Below are 19,535 nucleotides of genomic sequence, written 5' to 3'. Positions count from 1 at the left end.
GAAGCTGCCAGAGTTGCCTTCAGGCAGCACATAGCAAAGAAAGTTTCCCAAGTAAAAAAACCAATCATCTGACCCGTAGTGTGGAGTAACTGGAGCAGGACGACCTGAGTCATGCCTGTGGCAGCGCAGCTGGAGGGATGGTTGCATAGCAGAGCAGTGGCTCAACTTGCAAGGCAGAGATTTCCACCCCTGCACGGGGGGGACTTGCTCAGAAAAAGCCATAGAGCACATGGAGAGGAGAGGCACACGATGTGTAGCTATGCACGACTCTGCTCTGCTTTGGCTGGGGGGCTCCTGGTCAGCTAGAAGCAGGTGACTGGGCTCCTTGGTCTGTGCAGCAAGATATTCCTCCTGAGGAGCACTTGGTGACCAATACTCCCTCCCTTTTAGTCTCCCTGAATTCCTCTTTTTTAAAAACCTTGCAGAAGTCTTGCAAGGAGTTCCCTGTTCTCTTTCATGATCCTTGAAAAGTTGGTTCTCCTTTTAAGTTCCTTTGGGTTCCAGAAGTCCTTTAGGTCCTGTTGGGGTGGGAAAGAAAGCTGGCTGTAGGATGGGGGAAATAACAACGGGACCATAGTGCCCAGCTGATCTGGAGAGTCAAAATTAAAAAATGCTAAAGAGTTTGATGTTTGGGTTGAAATGCTGATCAGTTTTGATCCCCCCTGTTCCCAGTTTAACCTGAAATACAGCTACTGCTTTGGATGGCAGGGACTTTTTCCCCCTCCTTTGCACTATATTCATAATTTTTACTGCTTTTAGTGTGGTTTCCTGAAAGTATTTGTATCTATGACTGATAAGTGGTAAGAGCTAGGTAGTATAACCATGATCGTTATTAGGAGCCCCAGCTGAGCATGGAACCACCACCACACTCAGTGTAGGATGCCTCTTGTTAAGAAATCGTTTTCCCTCTGTCCGACAGCAAGCGTGGCCCAGTGGCACTCAGCAGATCCTGCTCCCTCCTGCCTGGCAGCAGCTGACCGGGGTGGCCACCCACACTTCTGTCCAGCACGCGACCGTCATCCCAGAGTCCATGGCAGGCACCCAACCCCTGGCAGACTGGAGGTAAACTGGAGGTGCTGGGAGGCTTCCTGAAGTACCCACTGGTGCTGGAGGAGGTGTGAGGAGAGCCGGGGTGGGAGGGTTGGGGTCTTGCAAGGCTGCAGACCAGGACTGTAAGGGCAGGAGGCTGTAGCCTGCGACCCTGTCTGAGAGCTACGGGTGGTTTCTCCGTTCCCGGTCCACACCGCTCCCTTTGGTCCATTCCCTGGGGAAACACTCCTTCCTGGGGACACTGGGAGCCCAGCGGAGCCCAGAGGAGGGTGCTTTGTTGAAGGCGGTGGGAGCCCATGATAGTGCCTGCCGCGGAGCCGCCGGTCGCATTTTAAACGTGTGCCTGTCTCCCCATTTTGCAGAAACACCCACGCTCACGGCAGCCATTATAACCCCATCATGCAGCAGCCCGCGCTGTTAGCTAGCCATGTGACTCTCCCCGCAGCCCAGCCCGTCAATGTGGGGGTTGCCCACGTCATGCGCCAGCCTCCCGCCGCTGCCACCTCCGCCAGGAAGAGTAAGCAGCACCAGTCGGCGCCCCGGTGAGTGTGCCCGGCCCCCGGCGCTGGCCGTCGGTGAGGCAGGGTGTTCGGAATGCAGCCCTGACGAGGGTGGTCGTCACCAACTTCTCTGGGGCAAAAAAAAGTTTATTCCATGGCCCAGAAATGATTAGATCGTGTCTTTTGTGACCAGGGTGGGTAAGAGGTAGTCAGGCGCATTTTACAGCTGGTGAGCATCATTTTGTGGCTGGAGGGGATACAGGATGGGAGACTCAGGCCCTGTTCATACAGCTCGTTATGCCCTTGTTATTACCTGAGGCCTTGTAGTCACCGTAATTAAAAATGTAACTGTATTCTTAGGTCAGTGTGGCGCAATGCCCGGTTGCCACACCATTTCTTCCCACCTCATCTCGAAGAAGCACTCCTGAGGTGCAGTGTCTGCATTTCCACAGGCTGGTGCACAACCAGGGGACCGCATCTTCAGGTGCATCTAGCTGATGTGTGCACTCAACATCTGCCCTTTCAAAAGCAATGGAATGATGACCTACCACCTTCTGAGCTTTAATGCCATACAGAGTGGAGGACTGGGGTGGCTTTAGGCCATCCTCAAGCTCTCTAGCCCATAATGTAGGTGATTGGTCCCCTGCCTTCAACAGTACACACCAGCAACAGATACCCACACTGGCCTTTCTATAATTATGGCAACTTGAAACAGGGAGCACTTTATAAGGGTATCTCATACAGGGTGTCCCTAGACATCTAAATCTGTCAACTCCCAGTAGGACCATTTGGCTACGCGAGGTTTGGTTCATACCATGCTATGTGCCACAACTCAAACAGTAAGGTGGTTGCAGTGCCTGTCACAGCCCCTGTGATCTTGCCTAGAGGACAAGCCTGTTTAAGATGTATGTGCAGCTGTTTTGGGGAAAGTCCTCTGCGCTGTGAAACTAGCAGAATTGTTTAAAAAAAAAAAAAAAACAAGAAACAAAAACCACAGTGCAGGGGAGAGAACCAAAATGGGTCACCACTTGTGCAGTGGCAAAAACAGAGGAGCTTGTGGTTTTCCTGGGTGACTGGACTAGGGCCAGAAGCGCTCTGAGTTCACTACTGATTTGACTCTAGTTTAAAGAGGCCACTATTTAAATCCTTCCCATTTATCTGCTCTCTAATGTTGCATTTACTTTGGGTGGGCTCCAGCTGTCTTGGTCCATTCGTAATGTAGAGCAGAGGCAGCCCCGTCCCCAGCAAGTCAGCAAAAGAGAGAGCCCTTTGCAACCAGTGTGCCTGCACAGGAACTCCCCTCTCCCTTCCCTCTCGAGGGGCAGGGTGACAGTGTCCAGGAGGAATTGGACACTTTCAGAGCAATGGGTTTCTACAGCTTCATTAATTGTGCTGCTTTTGTAGCCAAATGAGGAAGGTGCTCCTCTGGAGGGTAGGGTACTCCACGCTGCTCATTGGTATTCAAAAAGCACTGCAAATGCTACTGTGCAGCCATTTGTTATGCAAAAGAGCCTGTGTAAGTTGATATAGTGCGATACGTCCATAATGACTTCCTTTTGATGGATGCCACCTATTCCTTTTGTTAGCTTTAGGGCCGAGCCGAACATGCAGCTTAGGCCCCACTGTAGAACAAAACCAGAACTTTGTTTGCTTCCTTTTTGAATCTGCAAATGTTCTGCAATAGGCAGAATAATTACATGTTTTTTTAAAAAAAGGGAAGAAAGAAAACATGGGAAATGAGGGAAATGAGCTTTGGTGTGCTTTGGTAAATATCTGCAGACCTGTGCTGCCCTGTTTGGTGGACAGATTCTGTGCTCACATCCCTGATCCAAGTGGGCCCTTTCCAACTGTCAGGCAGGGAAGTCGAAGTATGAAGACTGGGAAAAAAACAGGACTTGAGAATGTTTTTCTACTGCATAATAAAAAGCTTGTTCTTTTCTTTCTTATTTATATATGCTGTATCTGCTGCCTCATGTGGGAATGAAATGAAGCTGAGTATATGTCCTCCCATCTGCGTGCTTTCATCCATGGGATTCCACTGTCCTAGAAGATGAAGCACTGGGCAGGAAATGTTCATTGAAAAGATTCTTAAACAGAAAATTAAATTTTCAGCTAAGATATGCAGTTTTCCTCATAAATGATTGATGTTTTCCACAACAAATTCTAATTTTAATCCAAGCTTTTTCTGGCCAAAAAATATCTGGTCATGTTGCATCCATGCAGGATACAGGAGAAGGGGATTATCATTTGGTTTGTTCTTCCTTCTGCGACAGCCATACTGTGCCTGCTTGTGTTTTGTTTGTCTAGACTGTGTGACTAGCCTCTGCCTCCCAGCTCAAACTCCTGCGAAGCAGCATTGCTCATTTGGAAATTTCTAGGGAAAACAAAATTTAATTTTTTACTAAGAGAAACTACTTTTCAGCCAATTATATGAATAAGTCATGTGAGGCACTCTGTCCTTTGAAGAGGTGACTATGCCAATTTTGCAGTTTTCCTAGACTCCATAAATCAGTGCCACTGAATCAGAGACCAGGAATCAAAAGCCACGGTGACAGGCAACTTAAGCAAACTGAGTTTTAACCAACTAACAAGCTTTCCCATTTCCAGAAATGCATCCACCTATGAAGTTTCATCCTCTCAATCCATCAGCTCACCTCAGCGGTCGAAACGAGTGAAGGAAAACACACCTCCCCGCTGTGCCATGGTGCACAACAGCCCTGCCTGCAGCACCTCTGTCACCTGCGGCTGGGGCGAAGTGGCAACCAGCACCACGCGGGAGCGGCAGCGACAGACAATAATCATTCCCGACACCCCTAGCCCTGCAGTGAGTGTCATCACTATCAGCAGTGACACAGATGAAGAGGAGGAGCAGAAACATGCACCTACCAGGTGAGCAGTGGCTCTCTGCTCTTCTCTGTCTGCAGGAGAGAGATGCAGAGAAGTGCTGGAGTGTCCCAGAAGTTGCTGTAGGGTCCCAGGAGCTCCAGTTGGGTCTCAGCACCCAGGTCGTCTTTCACTTGAGAGGAAAGATGATGGGGAGGCTAAAATACTAGCTAAGGACTCTGTAGACTTAGGTGATGTTCCCTACCATGCTGTACATTTTCTGTGTGACCTTGGAAAAGTGTAGTAGTCTCTCTGTGCCATAGTCTTTCAACTGTTAGAGGAAATAATAGTTTTTGTCTGTCTAACAGGACTGTTGAAAGGAACTGTAGAGATCCTATGGTGATGAGCCTCTTTAAGTCAGATAGCTGTTTATAACAAAGACAAAAAGAAGGGCTTGGAAGGAAGGTAGCTTAAAATACCCTTTTCTTTTTCTAAGTGATCCAGGCATCTGTAAAGAGCATTAAATGACACCTTCCATATGTGCTACTTTCCGTAAAAAGGTCCAGAAAAACAGTTAGTGGTTGTTTCATAAACTCTCAATAATGGTAAATACATTGCAAGAGGCTTGCTCAATTCTGATTGTGTTGCCAACACATCCCTGAACTATTGTCTTAAGTGGCAGAAACTGATGGCTTTTGACTGAGTCTGCAGAGAGGCATAGATGAGGCTGTAAAGACCGTGGTGACTGAGCTTGATACTCAAAGAAAAAACTCACCTGAGTGAACAGTGCGGCCCAGGACTGCTGCCTTGGCTGATCATCTAATATGAATGAAAGAGGACTTAATTTTCCAGGACTGTGTTTTCAACACCTTTCATCACATGCAAGCACTCTAGGTTTCCAATCTGATGCCAGTCACAAGACATCACACTGCTTTGTAAGTTGTAGAGAAGTAGCCTTGCAAACAGCTGAATAATTATACCGTCTTTATGTTGGTAACTGAGCTAGGAATTTTTTTACCTTATCCCTCCAGTATTGTCAAGAGAGAATTAATTTCTTTATTTATTTAGGACATGCTCCATGGCAGATTTTCCTTTAATCACTGGAGATACCTATCTATCTATCTATCTATCTATCTATCTATCTATCTATCTATATCTCTGCATCTCTGCGTCTCTGCGTCTCTGTGCTGTGCTGATAAGTAGAGCACTGCAAATGTGCACACAACAGATGAGATGCATTTGGCCTCAAGGAGCTAAAAATCTGTACAGAGGAGCCACACAATTCAGGCATCTAGGGCTGCAATTTCAGCCTGCCTCCCACTAGTCGCCACCGCTTCCCGTTCCCCTTCTCCCCACCCGTGAACTCCACCGGGCAGTGGGAGCTCAGTGCCTCTCACATTCGGGCTTGTCGTGAATCCAATGGTTATCGTGAGGAATTGATCACAGGACGGAGTAACATATTTCACTTTTTAAAAAAGCAAAAAAATTGCTCCAGTATTCCTTTGTTTGTTTGGTAGGGAGAAGAAAGCATGTTTCCAGACAGAGTTGAAGGTCAGGCTGGAAGTCAGGTGGACTATAAATAAGGAGCTCCCACTTCCAGGGCTCTTACGTGAACAGAAGGGCAAGACAGAAGAGATGCTAAACACTAAGGGTGTGAGGTTGGGCAGCCTGAAGAGGAAGGTATCTCAAGGGTCTTAGGAGCTATTTGCAAGCATGTTTACCCATGGTGCTGATCCCAGGCTTTGGGAAATTATGTGCAAATACTTACACTTACCACCTGGGCATCATCTTGCGTCCAGAGAGGGGTGGAGGAAAGAGCTGGGAACCTGCAGCCACTTCACCTGCCTCAGCAGAGGTTGTCTCCTCTGCTTCAACTTTGCTGCCATCTGACCAGTTGCTTCACATGGCACCTCTCCAGGGAGACAGAACAAAGTTCTGGAAAATGTCTGGAAATCGAGTTAGGAGTTTGGGGTATTTAAATATTTGGGCAAGGTCTGCCAAAGGGTTAGGAAAGTAGTCCCAGGAGCCAGACTTACATAAACAAACTGGCTTTGATATGACTAGAGCATATTCCGGACACGTTTCTGCCTGGGATCAGATCCCTGGCTACTTTTTGTATCCATATGGCATATCTATACAGAGTGCCAGGGCAACAGCATTCCTGGAAGGCCAAAGCTTAAGAGCTAGATTTAATTTCTGAGCCATGTAGAGACATTTTGCATGGACACGGGCTGTTCTCGGGCACCTTTTGGAATTCCAGAGTGAGTTAAATTGCCGATGCAGATGTAACCAGAGCAAGAGGAGATTAGGGGCAGAGACACAGATGGAAAACAGCATGTCCAGAATGAGAATTTTTGGTTAAAGTTTCTGGGAGAGTGAAATCAGCTCACTCAATGCCTTTTGACCTGGGCATGTCTAAGACCAGATTTTCAGCTGGAGTAAGAATGTAGCTTCCAGTCAAGGAAACTTCATCAGCATTTAATGCTGATGAACTCTGCCCCTGCCAAAGTTGAGGTTTCTCACTGAAAGCGCATCACACTTGGGAAGGTACCTCCAAATTTTCTTGACTATTTTTTTGGCTCCAAGAAAAATGGGAGTAACAGTGACGTATGTGTTTAATATAATCAGCGCCCAAAGGTTCAAGATCTGAGTCAAAAATGAAGCCATGCAAAGAATGCATTGTCTCACCCATATTTATGCAAATATTACTCTATTGGGCAATAGCTGTGGTGTGGGGGTGAAAAATAAGGAATGACTTGAAACATGCTATCGGTCACATCCTAACAATAGCTTAGCTTCTTCTAGATTAGAATACAGAAATCGTATGGCACTTGACAGATCAAAGTTAATTGCCTGATCCCATCTTAATGATAGCAGTGGTATTTTGCATTAACTTCACTGACGTTGGATCAGCTCCTGAATTTGCTACAGCTCTTCCTTTTCTGATTTCCTGTGGGGTTAGAATTTTCTCTTTGACCCCTGAGACTAAAAATGTTTATTTTATTGATTGCTCGGTGAAGAGAGATTAGAACTACCTGTGGTTGTGAGAAGTAGTAGATCCTTCGACGATGTAAGAGTTTGTAAGTCTCAGTTTAAGAAGGACTGGTAATGCTGATAAAATATGATACTGCTGATGCAGTAAAGGAGCCCTTCAGCTCAGATTTACTCCGACGGAAAAACCTCTCTGTAATACCAGAGCAGCAGAGAGAGCTTTTCTCATACAGGGGATGCAAATTTTTTATTGGTGAAAAAAATCTGAAGAATTTGGTGTGATACGGGCAGAATTTTCCTTTTCCTAATGAAAAGCACAGATGTTCAAGTAGGATGTTTATGAAATACCAGCTGACCAGGCAGGCAGGCCAGCACGTTCCTCGTTCTTTGCTTACATTTTTTGCACTGTTGATGAGTGTAGCTTGGTGTAATCTTTTTCAAATCAATAGTCATCCAAAAATGTTGGGCTCCTGTTGGGTAAAGGTGCTGGGGAGATGGTGCAAGGTGGGCTCTGGAGGATCTGCTCGATGGAGCCTTGTCAAAGGGGGCCATCTACTGGGCCCCAGCCCCATGCCTGGGGCAAAATCACAGAGGAGGGACCTCAGGTACGGTCCAGCAGGGACAGTCCTCAGAGAAATGGTCAGAGATTTTCAGGGGGCAAATTCCTGATTTAAAAAGTCAGTTTGTCAAAACTAAGGCTTTTTGCAGGCTATATTGAGATTTTTGTAGTAATACCCTTGACACAGTGAAATCTGGGGAAGCTTCAAACTGCAAAAAGTTTTGACTTAAATTTATTTAAGAGAGAGAAAGGGTTAGGGAATTTTCTAATTAAGGGGAAGATTTCTCTTTTCTGGTTGAATGGAGGGGATTTTTTTCTTTCAAAATGTAAGCAAATAATAAGAAAAATATTTAAATGTTCAAAATAAAAAGGGAACATTTTTACTGAATTAATTCGGTTTTACCTAGTAAAAACAGATGACCACAAAGTTTTGCATGTGATGTTTTGTCCTGAGGAACAGCAGAAAAAAAATTTGCATAAAAAAGCATTATATGAACAGGAAATAATTTTGTGAACCTGTCAATTTATCATCAGTGAATTTGTAGACTCTCAGTTGAGCATCCTTTACAAAGAGACTTTATAGGCCAAAGAGATGTTTAGTGCTGTGCTGTAAGATAATACCCTGACTGTTACTTATTCTGGAAGGAAGAATTTAGATCTAACTATTACCTGTAAAGCACTGAAGAGAGTGAAAACAGAGCATAGACTTGATATTTTTCTTATACATTTATTCCTCTTAAGTTTCTCTACTTGCTCTAGCAAGGAAGTCAAGCAGACAGACAGTCAGACCAACAGTGCAACTGCAGTGACAGCAATCGGAGCACACACTCAGCAAGCAGCAAGTGGTAGGGGTTAAGTACTCCCAGTATGCAATTCACATGGTGCAGTGGTTTAAATGTAAAACCTCCCTTGGCTGAATATTTCTGAAGCTTAGAAGCGGAGAAAAATAAAGCGACAACCTAAACGCAGAGGGGACAGGCGCAAGTGCACCCTGGGCTGGCTGAATTGTGGCTGGGAGGGAGGAAGGGCACACGTGGTCCTGCAGGAGGGACATGCCAGGCTGCGCTGGAGGTGCAGCGAGGGGTATTTCCATGTCCTGCCAAGGGCTGCATTGAAGAGCTTGGCAGGAGGAAGGGGTGGAAGGCAGTGGAGGTGGCCGTTGTGATGTGCCTAGATGACTTACCGTCCAAGCAATGAGTGCAGCAGCCAAGGAAAACCTGAGTGTTTTCTTGCAACGATACAATGATGGCCTTGAGGTGGGTGGTTTTGAGGGTGCTTCCACCCCAAAGAGGCAGGAGAGGCCCTCAGTTCCCCACTGCCTGCTCTGTTTGCACTGGTGTCATAAGTAACACCTCTCCAGCTTGGCTTTCCATGGGATCCTCACAGTAATCACTGTCTCCATGGGCAAAAAAGACTGACCACAGCTGTCATGGGCATACTGAGTAACTGCCTCATTGGCCATCTTCACTGGCACAAAATTCTTGCAGGGTTGTTTTTTTTCCCTTTTTCTTAAGATAGCAAACTATACAGTGAAGTCTCTGTGTGAGTCTCACCTTTATAACTGAGCGTGAGCTGATGCAAGTTGTTAATTCACCTTATTCACGTTGTAGTGCAATGGTGATGGAGTTTACTTCAGAGGACTTTCATTCCTCTTCCACACAGAAATCACTGGCAGGCACAGACCAGGTGTTTTTGCCAACTTGCTGATGTGTGCATGTGAGGGTCAAAATACCATTTGTAATTCTCTTTTGACATCTAGCCTATTGTGGCTATGTTATGCTGTGCATAGTAATGAACTGACTCTGCATAGCAATACATTGACTAACCACAGTCATCTGGTAAAAAGATTGCTGCCTTCCATCTCCAGAAGACACACCGACATGCAACTAATACTTAAAATAACAGAGATAGACAGTAGCTCTCTGATCAAACCTTCAGCAGCAGCACCTTTATAACCTGCTAAGCAATTCAGTATATATGACTTATATAGCTCCGGCACATGCTGTGTAGCCTAATAAAATGGCCTCAGTGTAGTACTTGGTAAATATTTCTTACCGTCACAAATCACAAAGAAGGTGAGAGCAGATTAACAGGTCGGGATGGAGGCTGAGCTAAGAGAGAGGGGCATGTTCTCAGCACTGAGCTATGCATGGCATAAGATTTCAACATGAAGAGAGCGATTGCAGTTGTAGTGTGAGTTTTTGTTGGCTGACTGTATACTTGCCTAGAATAGGTGGATTATTTCGAAGCAGCAAACTGAAAAGGTTGCATGTAATTAAGTTTTCAGATACCTGGAAGAGAATTTTTGTGATGTGATGTAAAGCTAACGTGCCACAGTATACATGCACACCACTTCAAAGGCGCAGTTGTGAGATGGGAGCCTTCTTCCCCCAAACTAGAAGGCCATCTTGAGAGCTGAAAGCCTGTGTTGCTGTAGGGTCAGCCACACTGAAAGGTTTGTATCTCTGTGGGTGAGCCACATGCTGAAGAATTGCCCCTACTAGACTCCATTTGTTTTTTCTGGGATTCTGGTGTAACGTGAGATATTCAGGGAAAAAAGATCCTGTTCATGCAATGCTATTACGTACTGAGCTTTTGAGCTGGGCCTTCAGCAAGCACAAATCATCTCAAGTTGCACTGTTACTTGCTGTTGTCCCTGTCCTTGTCCTTGGCTATTTAGATGGTTCAAAACAATTTAGATTGTTTTAACACCTAATTCAGAAACTTCTTTTCTTTAATTTCCTCTCGCTTTTCATTCTCAACATCTGGCTTCAGCTCCTTTCCGTTGAAAGTATCTGAGATGCCCACCTTAGTTCCTTGCCCTGTGCCTGTGCACAGACTATCTTCTTCTTTCCCTCATCAGACTTTTTCTTGAGGTCTTTCTTTGCTGTGAGGAAGAGAGACACACTTCTGTCTCTTGCTGTGCACTCATGAGTGTGGTATATGTTAGAGAGCTGACTCCGAGAGCTGCTTCTGCATGTTCGAAGGCACGGTTGTGCTCTGTCTCATGTCTGCACGTTGTACAGACATGAATTGTTTCGTGTTCAAGTTTGAGAACAAGCTCTTCAAGACCAGGTGGGAAAGGGCTACCACTCATAAATTAATAATAAACTTAGAAAGTAATACCTATTTTTCTAACTGCTGTTCCGAAAGGGAGGATGCAGCTCTAGCTTTTTTTTACTTTTAACCCAATAAGGGTTAAAAAGCCTTCCTGGCTTACTGCTTTTCAGTCTGTGTAGATGCCACTTTGGTAATCTTCCCTCCTTCCTTGTCTGGAGAATTAAAGTACACCTACCCACATAATGCAGGCAGGCACATAAGCTGACCAGGAACACATGCCGACTCTCAACACTACTAAATCACGTAAGCTGCTGCTGCTGCGCTTGCGGGAGGGAAAGCAATTACCAGGCTTGGAGTCAGCTTAATAGGAAGGGGGCAAGACTTTTAATAGTATTTTTCTGTGTAAGCACAAACATCCCCAAAAGCTGTGGCTGAGTTATAGGAATACAGTAAGCTTGCTGAGTAGGCAAGTGCTGTGTCAACAGGTAAAAGCTCTCAGTCCTGATAGTTTGTGAACAGGGAAGGCGATACATCAGCCTGGACCTCACACAGATGACTCCTGCATTACCGCGAGGTGGGGAGAGCAGCTGAGTCCTCGGAGGGAGCTGGAAGGAGGACAGTTGCTGGCTATCGAGAAGGCTTTGAGAAGGGGAGCACTCACTCTTCTGGATTGAATTTTCAAAAGCCCCCATTTTGGCTCAACATGTATCTCTAAGCCTGTGAATCAACTGATTGTCAGCATGAGCTGGACCTTTCATGCTTTTGAAATTCCCACCCTTAGTCTCTTGGGTGGGCTGTGGTACAGCAGATGCTGAGCTCTGGGCGCGTGAATAGTCCTGACTGACTTCTCTGCCTACTCTGACATTAACTGCAGTAAGTTGTTACCTTTCCTAAAGAAAAAAAACCCAGCTGCTTTCGATGAGACTCCTCGTGCGCTTGAAATGATGCAGCCTGCTGAATTGAGAGGCTAATCACTTGGGCCCTAATCCTGCAAATATTTACCCCTGTGCTTTAGCTCTGTTACTGGAATAGTCCAGCTGACTCTGGTGGATGACACGTATTAGTAGTGCTGAGCACTTGCATAAGGCCTGGCAGGACCATCACTCTGGTCTTTTTCAGTTTCTCATCCATGAAATGAGTTTAATATCTTGCTACGGTCCCTTTCTCTGGAAAGGTTTGGGTTTGGGGTCACTTATTTGTTTAACCAAACAGATCTACTTGGTTTTCTTATTGTAACCAAGGAGCTATAACACTTGGAAGGAGACTTCTCATGGTCCCTGCTTTGACAAGCCCTCAATCAAATTGCTGAAAAATATGCCCATTCTAAAACAATAAATAGCACAGATTACAGAGAAAAATACCTTTCCAGTTCTACTGCTCAGCCTTCTCATGTCAAGTGTCAGCCAAGAGCAAGTATTTCCAGTTCAGCAGCTCAGCCACTTATGTAAGGAAGGGACTGTAAAAGAATAGCTAGACCTTATCAGTTGTCAGAAAACTCTTTAGTGACTTGATTTTTCTTTATAAAATGTAATAACTGTCAGAGGTAGAAAATATATATAACTCTTCCCAACTGGCAGCCAAGGGTAGCTGCAAAGGGCAAGCAGTTTGGATACTCATAAATGTGTGATTACAGGCTTTTCTACTGAAGGAGAGAGGAATATTGATGCAATATTCGTCATTTTTATTAGCTTAATATTCTTCTTTCTTAGCACCATATCCAAACTGCTGCATCTTTCTTCACATACAGTATTGTCCATCTAAGATACACTGTTGCTCTTTTCCATTTCTAATCCAGTGCTCTCCAGCTCCTTGTGGAAAGCCGGAATACGAGGGTTCGCTGTCGTACATCTCCCCTGTTGAAAAGATCCCTGTCCCTGCAAGGATTGTTTTTAGCTTCCAGGTTGCTATGCAATTGCTTCCCCTCCTTCTCTGTCATCTGCCCTGTTTCAAGTGTCAGTGCTTTAGGATAAGCAAGGGCCTCTCGAGATGTATTTTTCACTGTGCATAGAACAATGTGGTCTTATATCCACTTCAGGGCATGCCAGGATCCTGTGATGATAGCCCAGGGAAAGTCTGTGTGATGGTAACTTGTTGATGAATGCAGCACCCCAAGGCATTCTTTAAGGAAGAGTTGATGGCTTTTCAGTTACAAGTCTTGGTAGCGAGGTGCTGAGTTTGCAGCTTGTGAATGCTGGCAGAGGGGCTTTGGGACAGACAAGGTGAAGGGAACCCACCAGTGCTCCTGTGGACCAGTGCACTGTGAAAAATAAATAAGGCAAACAATGTCCGTGGAAGGAAACTGTTCTCAGTATCCACTCCACCTTTCCCTGGGTAAGAAACGATGCTGAGACGAGGGAACAAACGGCTCCATCACAGACTAAGACCGGATTAATCAGCTGTTCCCTGGACTGCACCGGCCAGAGTGAGAGAACAGAGAGGAGGCAAAAGGTTCTCTCTCTTTCTAAAGTGCATGCTCAAGAAGTTATGAGATGGATTCCTTTTTCTCCATGGCGTTTCTGTTCCTGTTGGGGCTGTTTCCACCATTAAGCATAATTACTTAGCTTTTTATGTGCTATCCATTTCTTTTCATCATTTTAAAAACTTCAGTTGCCATAACAACATAATGCAATCAGTGAAACATAGCAGCTATTTTCTGTAGTCAAGGTCTGTGCACTGTCAAGGATGTGAGCCATTTAAGCAAATCTTCACCATCCCCCTTCCTCCCTCCTCTTTCTCGCTCTCTCTTTTTCTCCCCAAACAAGCTCATAACAGGAAGGAGAAACCATCAGGAATAATTAGACACAATAGCAGAGCAAATCCCAATCGTACTTATGCAGTCTAGTCTAATGAACTTCTAGCACTAATCTTGGAACTGTTGATGTTCCTTTTTAATCACTTTTTTGATGTCATAGATAGATTAGCTGCAGCAGGACCTTGATAATCCACGCTAGAGTCAGGAGACCCAGTGCTTATTCAGAGAAAGAAAAGAAAACCAAAAGTTTTGCATACTTTGCTCATTTTTTCTTCATTCCTTCCTCAGTTTCAAATACTTATCGAGAATATATGCCTATTGTACCATATTAGTAAATAGAACCGAGTGTGTTTTGTGGATCCATGGGTTTTAATCATGAAAAGTCGTAGCATCTATTACTAAATCATTGCTGGAAGGCTGGGAGAAACCGCCGCGTTTTTGTGTGGGTGGTGAGACTTGCAACAAAGCATAGTATAACTGCTGGGCTTCTACTGCACACACATATATATAAAAAGCAGTCTGAAAATAAATCTGGCAGTCTGGTTCAGTGCTATTCTAAGCAGTGTGAATATAAGATCTGTCCACAATGTCTTACTCACTCCTTGACCTCCATGAAGGTTTTCCTGGAATAGCAACGAGTGAGTTTCGAATCCTGGGATTTGGCTTAAGCAGCCTCTCTCTGACAGAGGACTGAAGAGTGTGCTTTGCCTTTACGGAGCTCGTCTGCCGCGGGCAGACTTTTCTGGTGGCTTCCAAGTCGATCGTTGCCCATTCACCCTTTCCACTTGTGTGCTTGTGTTTCAGCACCTTGTCCAAGCAAAGGAAGAACGTCATCAGCTGTGTCACCGTGCATGACTCCCCTTATTCCGATTCCTCCAGCAACAACAGCCCTTATGCCGTGCAGCATCGCGCAGGGCAGAATAACGGGAACACCTACGACACCAAAGGGGTTCCAGAGACTCACTGCAGTGGGAACCCCCGAACGATCATCGTGCCACCACTGAAAACCCAGGCCAGTGAGGTGTTGGTAGAGTGCGATAGCCTGGCGCCAGGTAAATTGCACCTCTTCCGTCAAGAAAATTAGTAAGAAATAAATGATTTATCTTGGAAGAATCTCATTGTTCGGTTTCATTTTGTTTGTTTGTTTGTTTTGTTTTCCAAAGAAACCGTGCTCCTGCCCTTCTCTCAAGTGACACCTCTGTTCTTGGGAGCCGTATTGCATTATTTATGTGCCCTGGTACACTCAGGAGTTCATGGGGGCAAGTGTCGTTCCCAGTTACTTCTGTACAAACCCAAGAACAGAATGCAGCCTTTAGCTCAACATTTGACATGAAAGGCTCCCAAATGCAAGTGTGAACCTTTGCTGCCTTGCCTTTCCATAGGTTTACTTTAAAACGGGTAAGAGGTTGAAAACACGTGTGCTTTTTCATCCAAACTTGTTGACGTTTCTGGGAAGAACATTTCCCCACGATCTTCATTATGGACTGATGAGGTTTGCTCATACAGAGCCTCCGCAATGCTAGGTAGTACGATGTGTTGAAAAGGGGCTTATGGTGGAAGTCTGGCCCGAAGCAATTGGCTTTGAGCTACTTGGCAGTCCTTTCTTTTGACGCACTGCTGGTGAACACAAAGGCTCAGAGGGTGAGCTTCCCACTAGCTCCTTCTTCCTCCCTATCCTACTCAACCTGAGGTCAGCCAAGCCAGGGCTTTTTTATGCTGTGCACGCTGTACTTCCCTTCCTCTCCTTGGGATTTGTACCTGCATCTTACAGTTCTGCTGGCAGAACAGTTTCTCACACTTCTGAAGGATCTATAAAGCCTTCTCCGGGCCCGGTTTGGGTCCAGATATCGGGTCTGCTTGTCTACCTCTAGAATAACAGGCTGGCCGTGTATATGAAGCACTGCTGAGGTATTCTGTTAATTAAGAGAAACCATTTTCTTATCCTGCTTCTGTTGTATGTCTCCTCTCAAAAGCCACTCTGGAGGAGATTCAGTGAGGAAAAGGTAGGGTGAGCAATTAAAGAATGTGATGTAAGCTACAAATGTGTTTCCTTTCCTGGCACAGTCACCACCAGTCACCACTCATCCTCCTACAAGTCCAAGTCCTCCAGCACCGTGACCTCCACCAGCGGTCACTCTTCAGGGAGCTCGTCTGGAGCCGTTGCCTATAGGCAGCAGCGACCAGGAGCACATTTCCAGCAGCAACAGCCTCTTAATCTAAGTCAGGTAAGTCAACTGAGACAAATTTTGGTGGTGCGTCATCCAGCTGTAACCTACCACTCCTCCAGCATGGGCTGTCCTGTTCAGGTCTAATGATAGTTGGGCCCCGTGTCGAGTATGATCAACTTGTTTCAACTTCACTGCAGACTTTGATCTTCCAGCTCAGGCAGGGGAGGTAGTGCAGATCCCATTCCCGAGTGGGCTGGCAGTACTCTTATGGTGTGTTTTGAAGACAGATGATCTAACTGTAAGTGGGAATAATGTGAGAGAGAAGGCGCAGTGGTTTAGGCACAAAGAAGTAGAGCAGGCCCATGTTGGAAGGACTGAATTCTCCTCAGCTATAGGTAACCAAGGGGAGAGTATCTTCCACGTGAAGGGAGTGCATCAGCCTGGCTGTGGGACTGGGAGAGAAGTCCCCATCAGAGGTGACCAGGCAAAGCATCTACATGACCTCATGTAATGAATTTGATCCATCCCGTGATAAACCTGGGCTGAGATCTGGGCAAATCCCATTGCTTAGCAGCGTGCATTTCTCAAGATGTTTCATAGCCTGTGATCAAAACACCCAGGGCTCACCAGGAGCTTCAGTAAATAATGCCCTTTTCACATACTGCACCTGGGGCCTCTCTCTACCCTGAGGTGAGGTGAGGTAATGAGAGTAGAGAAATTACAGCGCAGTTACCAGCGTTTCAAGAGGAAAAAGTTTGGAGAGCTCAGAAGACAGTGCTGGTTTGCATCCAGATTGGGATATAAGCAGAACTGTTGGGTTTTTTTTTAAAAAAAAAAAAAAGGTAAATAATGTCCCCTCCCCCTCAAAATGTAGTTGAAATTTAAAAATTTGAACGAACCTGAAATGAAAGTGAGTGAAAATGGAGGAAGTGGGTGAGATGCTGTTTTCAAGAGTGGGGGAGGTGTGTGGCTGCCGCATTTTAGACCACAATGACAGCACAGGCAGTGCATACAAAGAGGATGAGAAGGCTTGAAAGACTAGAAGGAAATAACTTGGAGCATTGCCCTTCTTGCCTTCTAATTCCTACTTTATTGGTTATTTAATACTGTGACTACAAATGACTGAGAAAACTCCTTGACATTATTGTGCAATGCAAAAAAAGAACTCAGAAAAATCCCTGAAAAAGTACATTGCTTCTGTCCTGGTGCAAAAAATTGTCTGTACTCAAGTAATTATAGCTGATTACATGAGGCTACCAGGCCACTACAGGATCTGATCCAGCTGAGGGTTTTATCTTTAAAAAATAAAGTAGTTATTTTACTAACCGAGGAAGTGATAACCGCAAAGACCCTAACTGAGCAAAAATAAATTGCCTGCTCCGGGCATAGTTAAGCAACTTCATTCCCCTGAGCTATCGGCACACCACATTTCGTCAGCAGAGAGTTCACTAACAAAAGCTGAGTGTTGTGCGAGCGACTGAACTTGTGGAAGATGTTCTTAGGCGCCGAGCATCCAAGGTTAGGTCTTCATGGTAGCTGTGCCAGCAGGTCGTGGCTCAAAGTGGGAGACTCCGTTGTCCTTTTGGGGGCCATTTTGGTGAATGTATGAAACTACAGGGTCTTTCTAGGCTAGGGAGGGACCCTTTGCCATCACCTGTTTCCAAGGGAAGACTGTGGTGATGCTGAGGGTGTCAGGAGGAGAGCAAGGGACTTTTCTGAGGCCGTCCTGGTGTCGTAGGGAGACTCCCAGGCACCACTGAGGAGGTAAAGAGCCATCTCCTGTGTTGTAACTGCTTATCACTGTTGCTGTCTTTATCCAGGCCCAGCAGCACATCACGACCGATCGCACAGGGAGTCACCGGAGACAGCAAGCCTACATCACTCCAACGATAGCTCAGGCCCCGTACTCTTTCCCGCACAATAGCCCCAGCCACGGTACAGTTCATCCTCACTTGGCCGCGGCTGCCGCTGCTCACCTGCCCACCCAACCCCACCTCTACACATACACCGCCCCGGCCGCCCTGGGCTCCACGGGCACCGTCGCGCACCTGGTGGCCTCTCAAGGGTCGGCGCGGCACGCCGTGCAGCACACCACCTACCCCGCCAGCATCGTCCACCAGGTCCCTGTCAGCATGGGCCCGCGGGTTCTGCCCTCACCCACCATCCACCCGAGTCAGTACCAGGCTCAGTTTGCCCACCAGACCTATATCAGTGCTTCTCCAGCCTCCACAGTCTACACTGGATACCCACTGAGCCCCACCAAGGTCAACCAGTACCCTTACATCTAAACACTGGAATAAGGAGCGAGAGACGCACCCGTCCCGGGGGAGTGAGGCGGCCGCTTTTGTACTGAAGAACATGGCAAACTAACAATGCAATGGGAGGCTCGCGTGAAACTTGAACGAAGGAGACTTTAAGGAAGAAACAAGAAGGAGGGAAGAAGGGGGAGAACCAATTCTACACTTTTTATTTAAAAAAAAAAAAAAAAAAGAAAATGGAAAAAAAGAACAGAAAAAAAAATAAAACCACAAAAACCCAACCATTCTGCACCAAACTAGAGAGAGAGAGAGAGAAGCAGAAGGACCCTCCAGCGGGTCCTGTCTTTTGGAGAACTTCACCAATAGACTTTTAAAGGTTATTTTCATCCAATAGTGAGCTACATTTAGAAATTTGTTGTCCAGGACACCTAAAATGAAATCCATTAGGTTTTTAATCCATTAGGTATACGGATTAGGGATTTATCCAGCATTTCAAAGGGTTTATGCCCCATCTTTGTAGTGGTCTCTGTATCCCAAAGCATATATAAAGTTTTGGGATTTTTTCTGGAAACAGAAAGTGGGTAAGGGAGGCTGAGGGAGGAGGAGAAAACGTTGTCCCAGTGCTCTAAATTCGGATCTAGCACTGTTACGCTTAAACACACGTGGGCAAAACAGGCCATGCAGCACTGGTCGAGAAGAGAAGCAAAGGGGATGGTTTTCCCTTTCCTTGAACACACTGGATAAATCCCTGAGAAATGCTATTCCTAAATGAGATCTCTAATACTGTATGTTGGGTTTCAGTTGCGTTTCATTTTATTTTATTTGGAAATTTTCCTTTTGAATCCCTAGGCGTTTTAGTATAGGAGGAGACATTTTAGCTGCCCCCCGCCCCCGGTAGAATGTAGCACTATCCAGGTCATATGCCCTTTTTACTATTTTGTGTTGAACTTCAATGATACCAATAGACTATTCCTCAATGTGATTGCACAAAGAAAAGTGATATAACATAGGCATGTAACAAATGTGATTGTCCAGGTTTGTACGTGCGTGTGTGCCTGTGTGTGTGTGTGCGTGCGTGCGTGTGCGTGCAGATGCTGCCTTCTCTCTGTGGTGTGTTCCTCGGCACAGCCATTACAACTGTCACAGTCTTAGTTTTACATCATTCCCTCGTAGTGCCTTACCGAACTACAGACGCGGTTTAAGGGTTTACTTCCACTGGTACTCCTAGAAACTGACTGAGACTAGTCGGAATTTACTCTCAGCTCTTTTTCTTTTTTTTTTTTTTTGGGGGGGGGGGTTGTTACTGCAGATTTTCTTCTTCTGCTGGTGGTGTTGGGTTTTTTTTCCCACATTGTCTATCTTAGCTCACTTGGC

At 45.8% G+C, this 19,535-nt stretch overlaps 1 protein-coding gene across 2 annotated transcripts in view; it reads left to right on the top strand.

Annotated features, from left to right (window-relative positions):
* Positions 1-18,375, top strand: part of HIPK2 (homeodomain interacting protein kinase 2) — a 132,464-nt gene extending 114,089 nt beyond the window's left edge. For both annotated transcript variants that reach the window (XM_074168260.1, XM_074168259.1), the window contains exons 10-15: positions 920-1,062; positions 1,413-1,592; positions 4,158-4,439; positions 14,540-14,787; positions 15,800-15,960; positions 17,724-18,375. In XM_074168260.1, the coding sequence (XP_074024361.1) occupies positions 920-1,062; positions 1,413-1,592; positions 4,158-4,439; positions 14,540-14,787; positions 15,800-15,960; positions 17,724-18,191 (1,482 nt within the window). In that variant the 3' untranslated portion in view covers positions 18,192-18,375. The remainder of the gene's footprint in view (positions 1-919; positions 1,063-1,412; positions 1,593-4,157; positions 4,440-14,539; positions 14,788-15,799; positions 15,961-17,723) is intronic.
* The last annotated feature ends 1,160 nt before the right edge of the window (positions 18,376-19,535 follow it).

The sequence above is a fragment of the Numenius arquata genome, chromosome 2, assembly GCF_964106895.1.
Source record: "Numenius arquata chromosome 2, bNumArq3.hap1.1, whole genome shotgun sequence".
Classification (NCBI taxonomy): domain Eukaryota; kingdom Metazoa; phylum Chordata; class Aves; order Charadriiformes; family Scolopacidae; genus Numenius; species Numenius arquata.
This window is presented reverse-complemented; position numbering and strand designations above follow the sequence as displayed.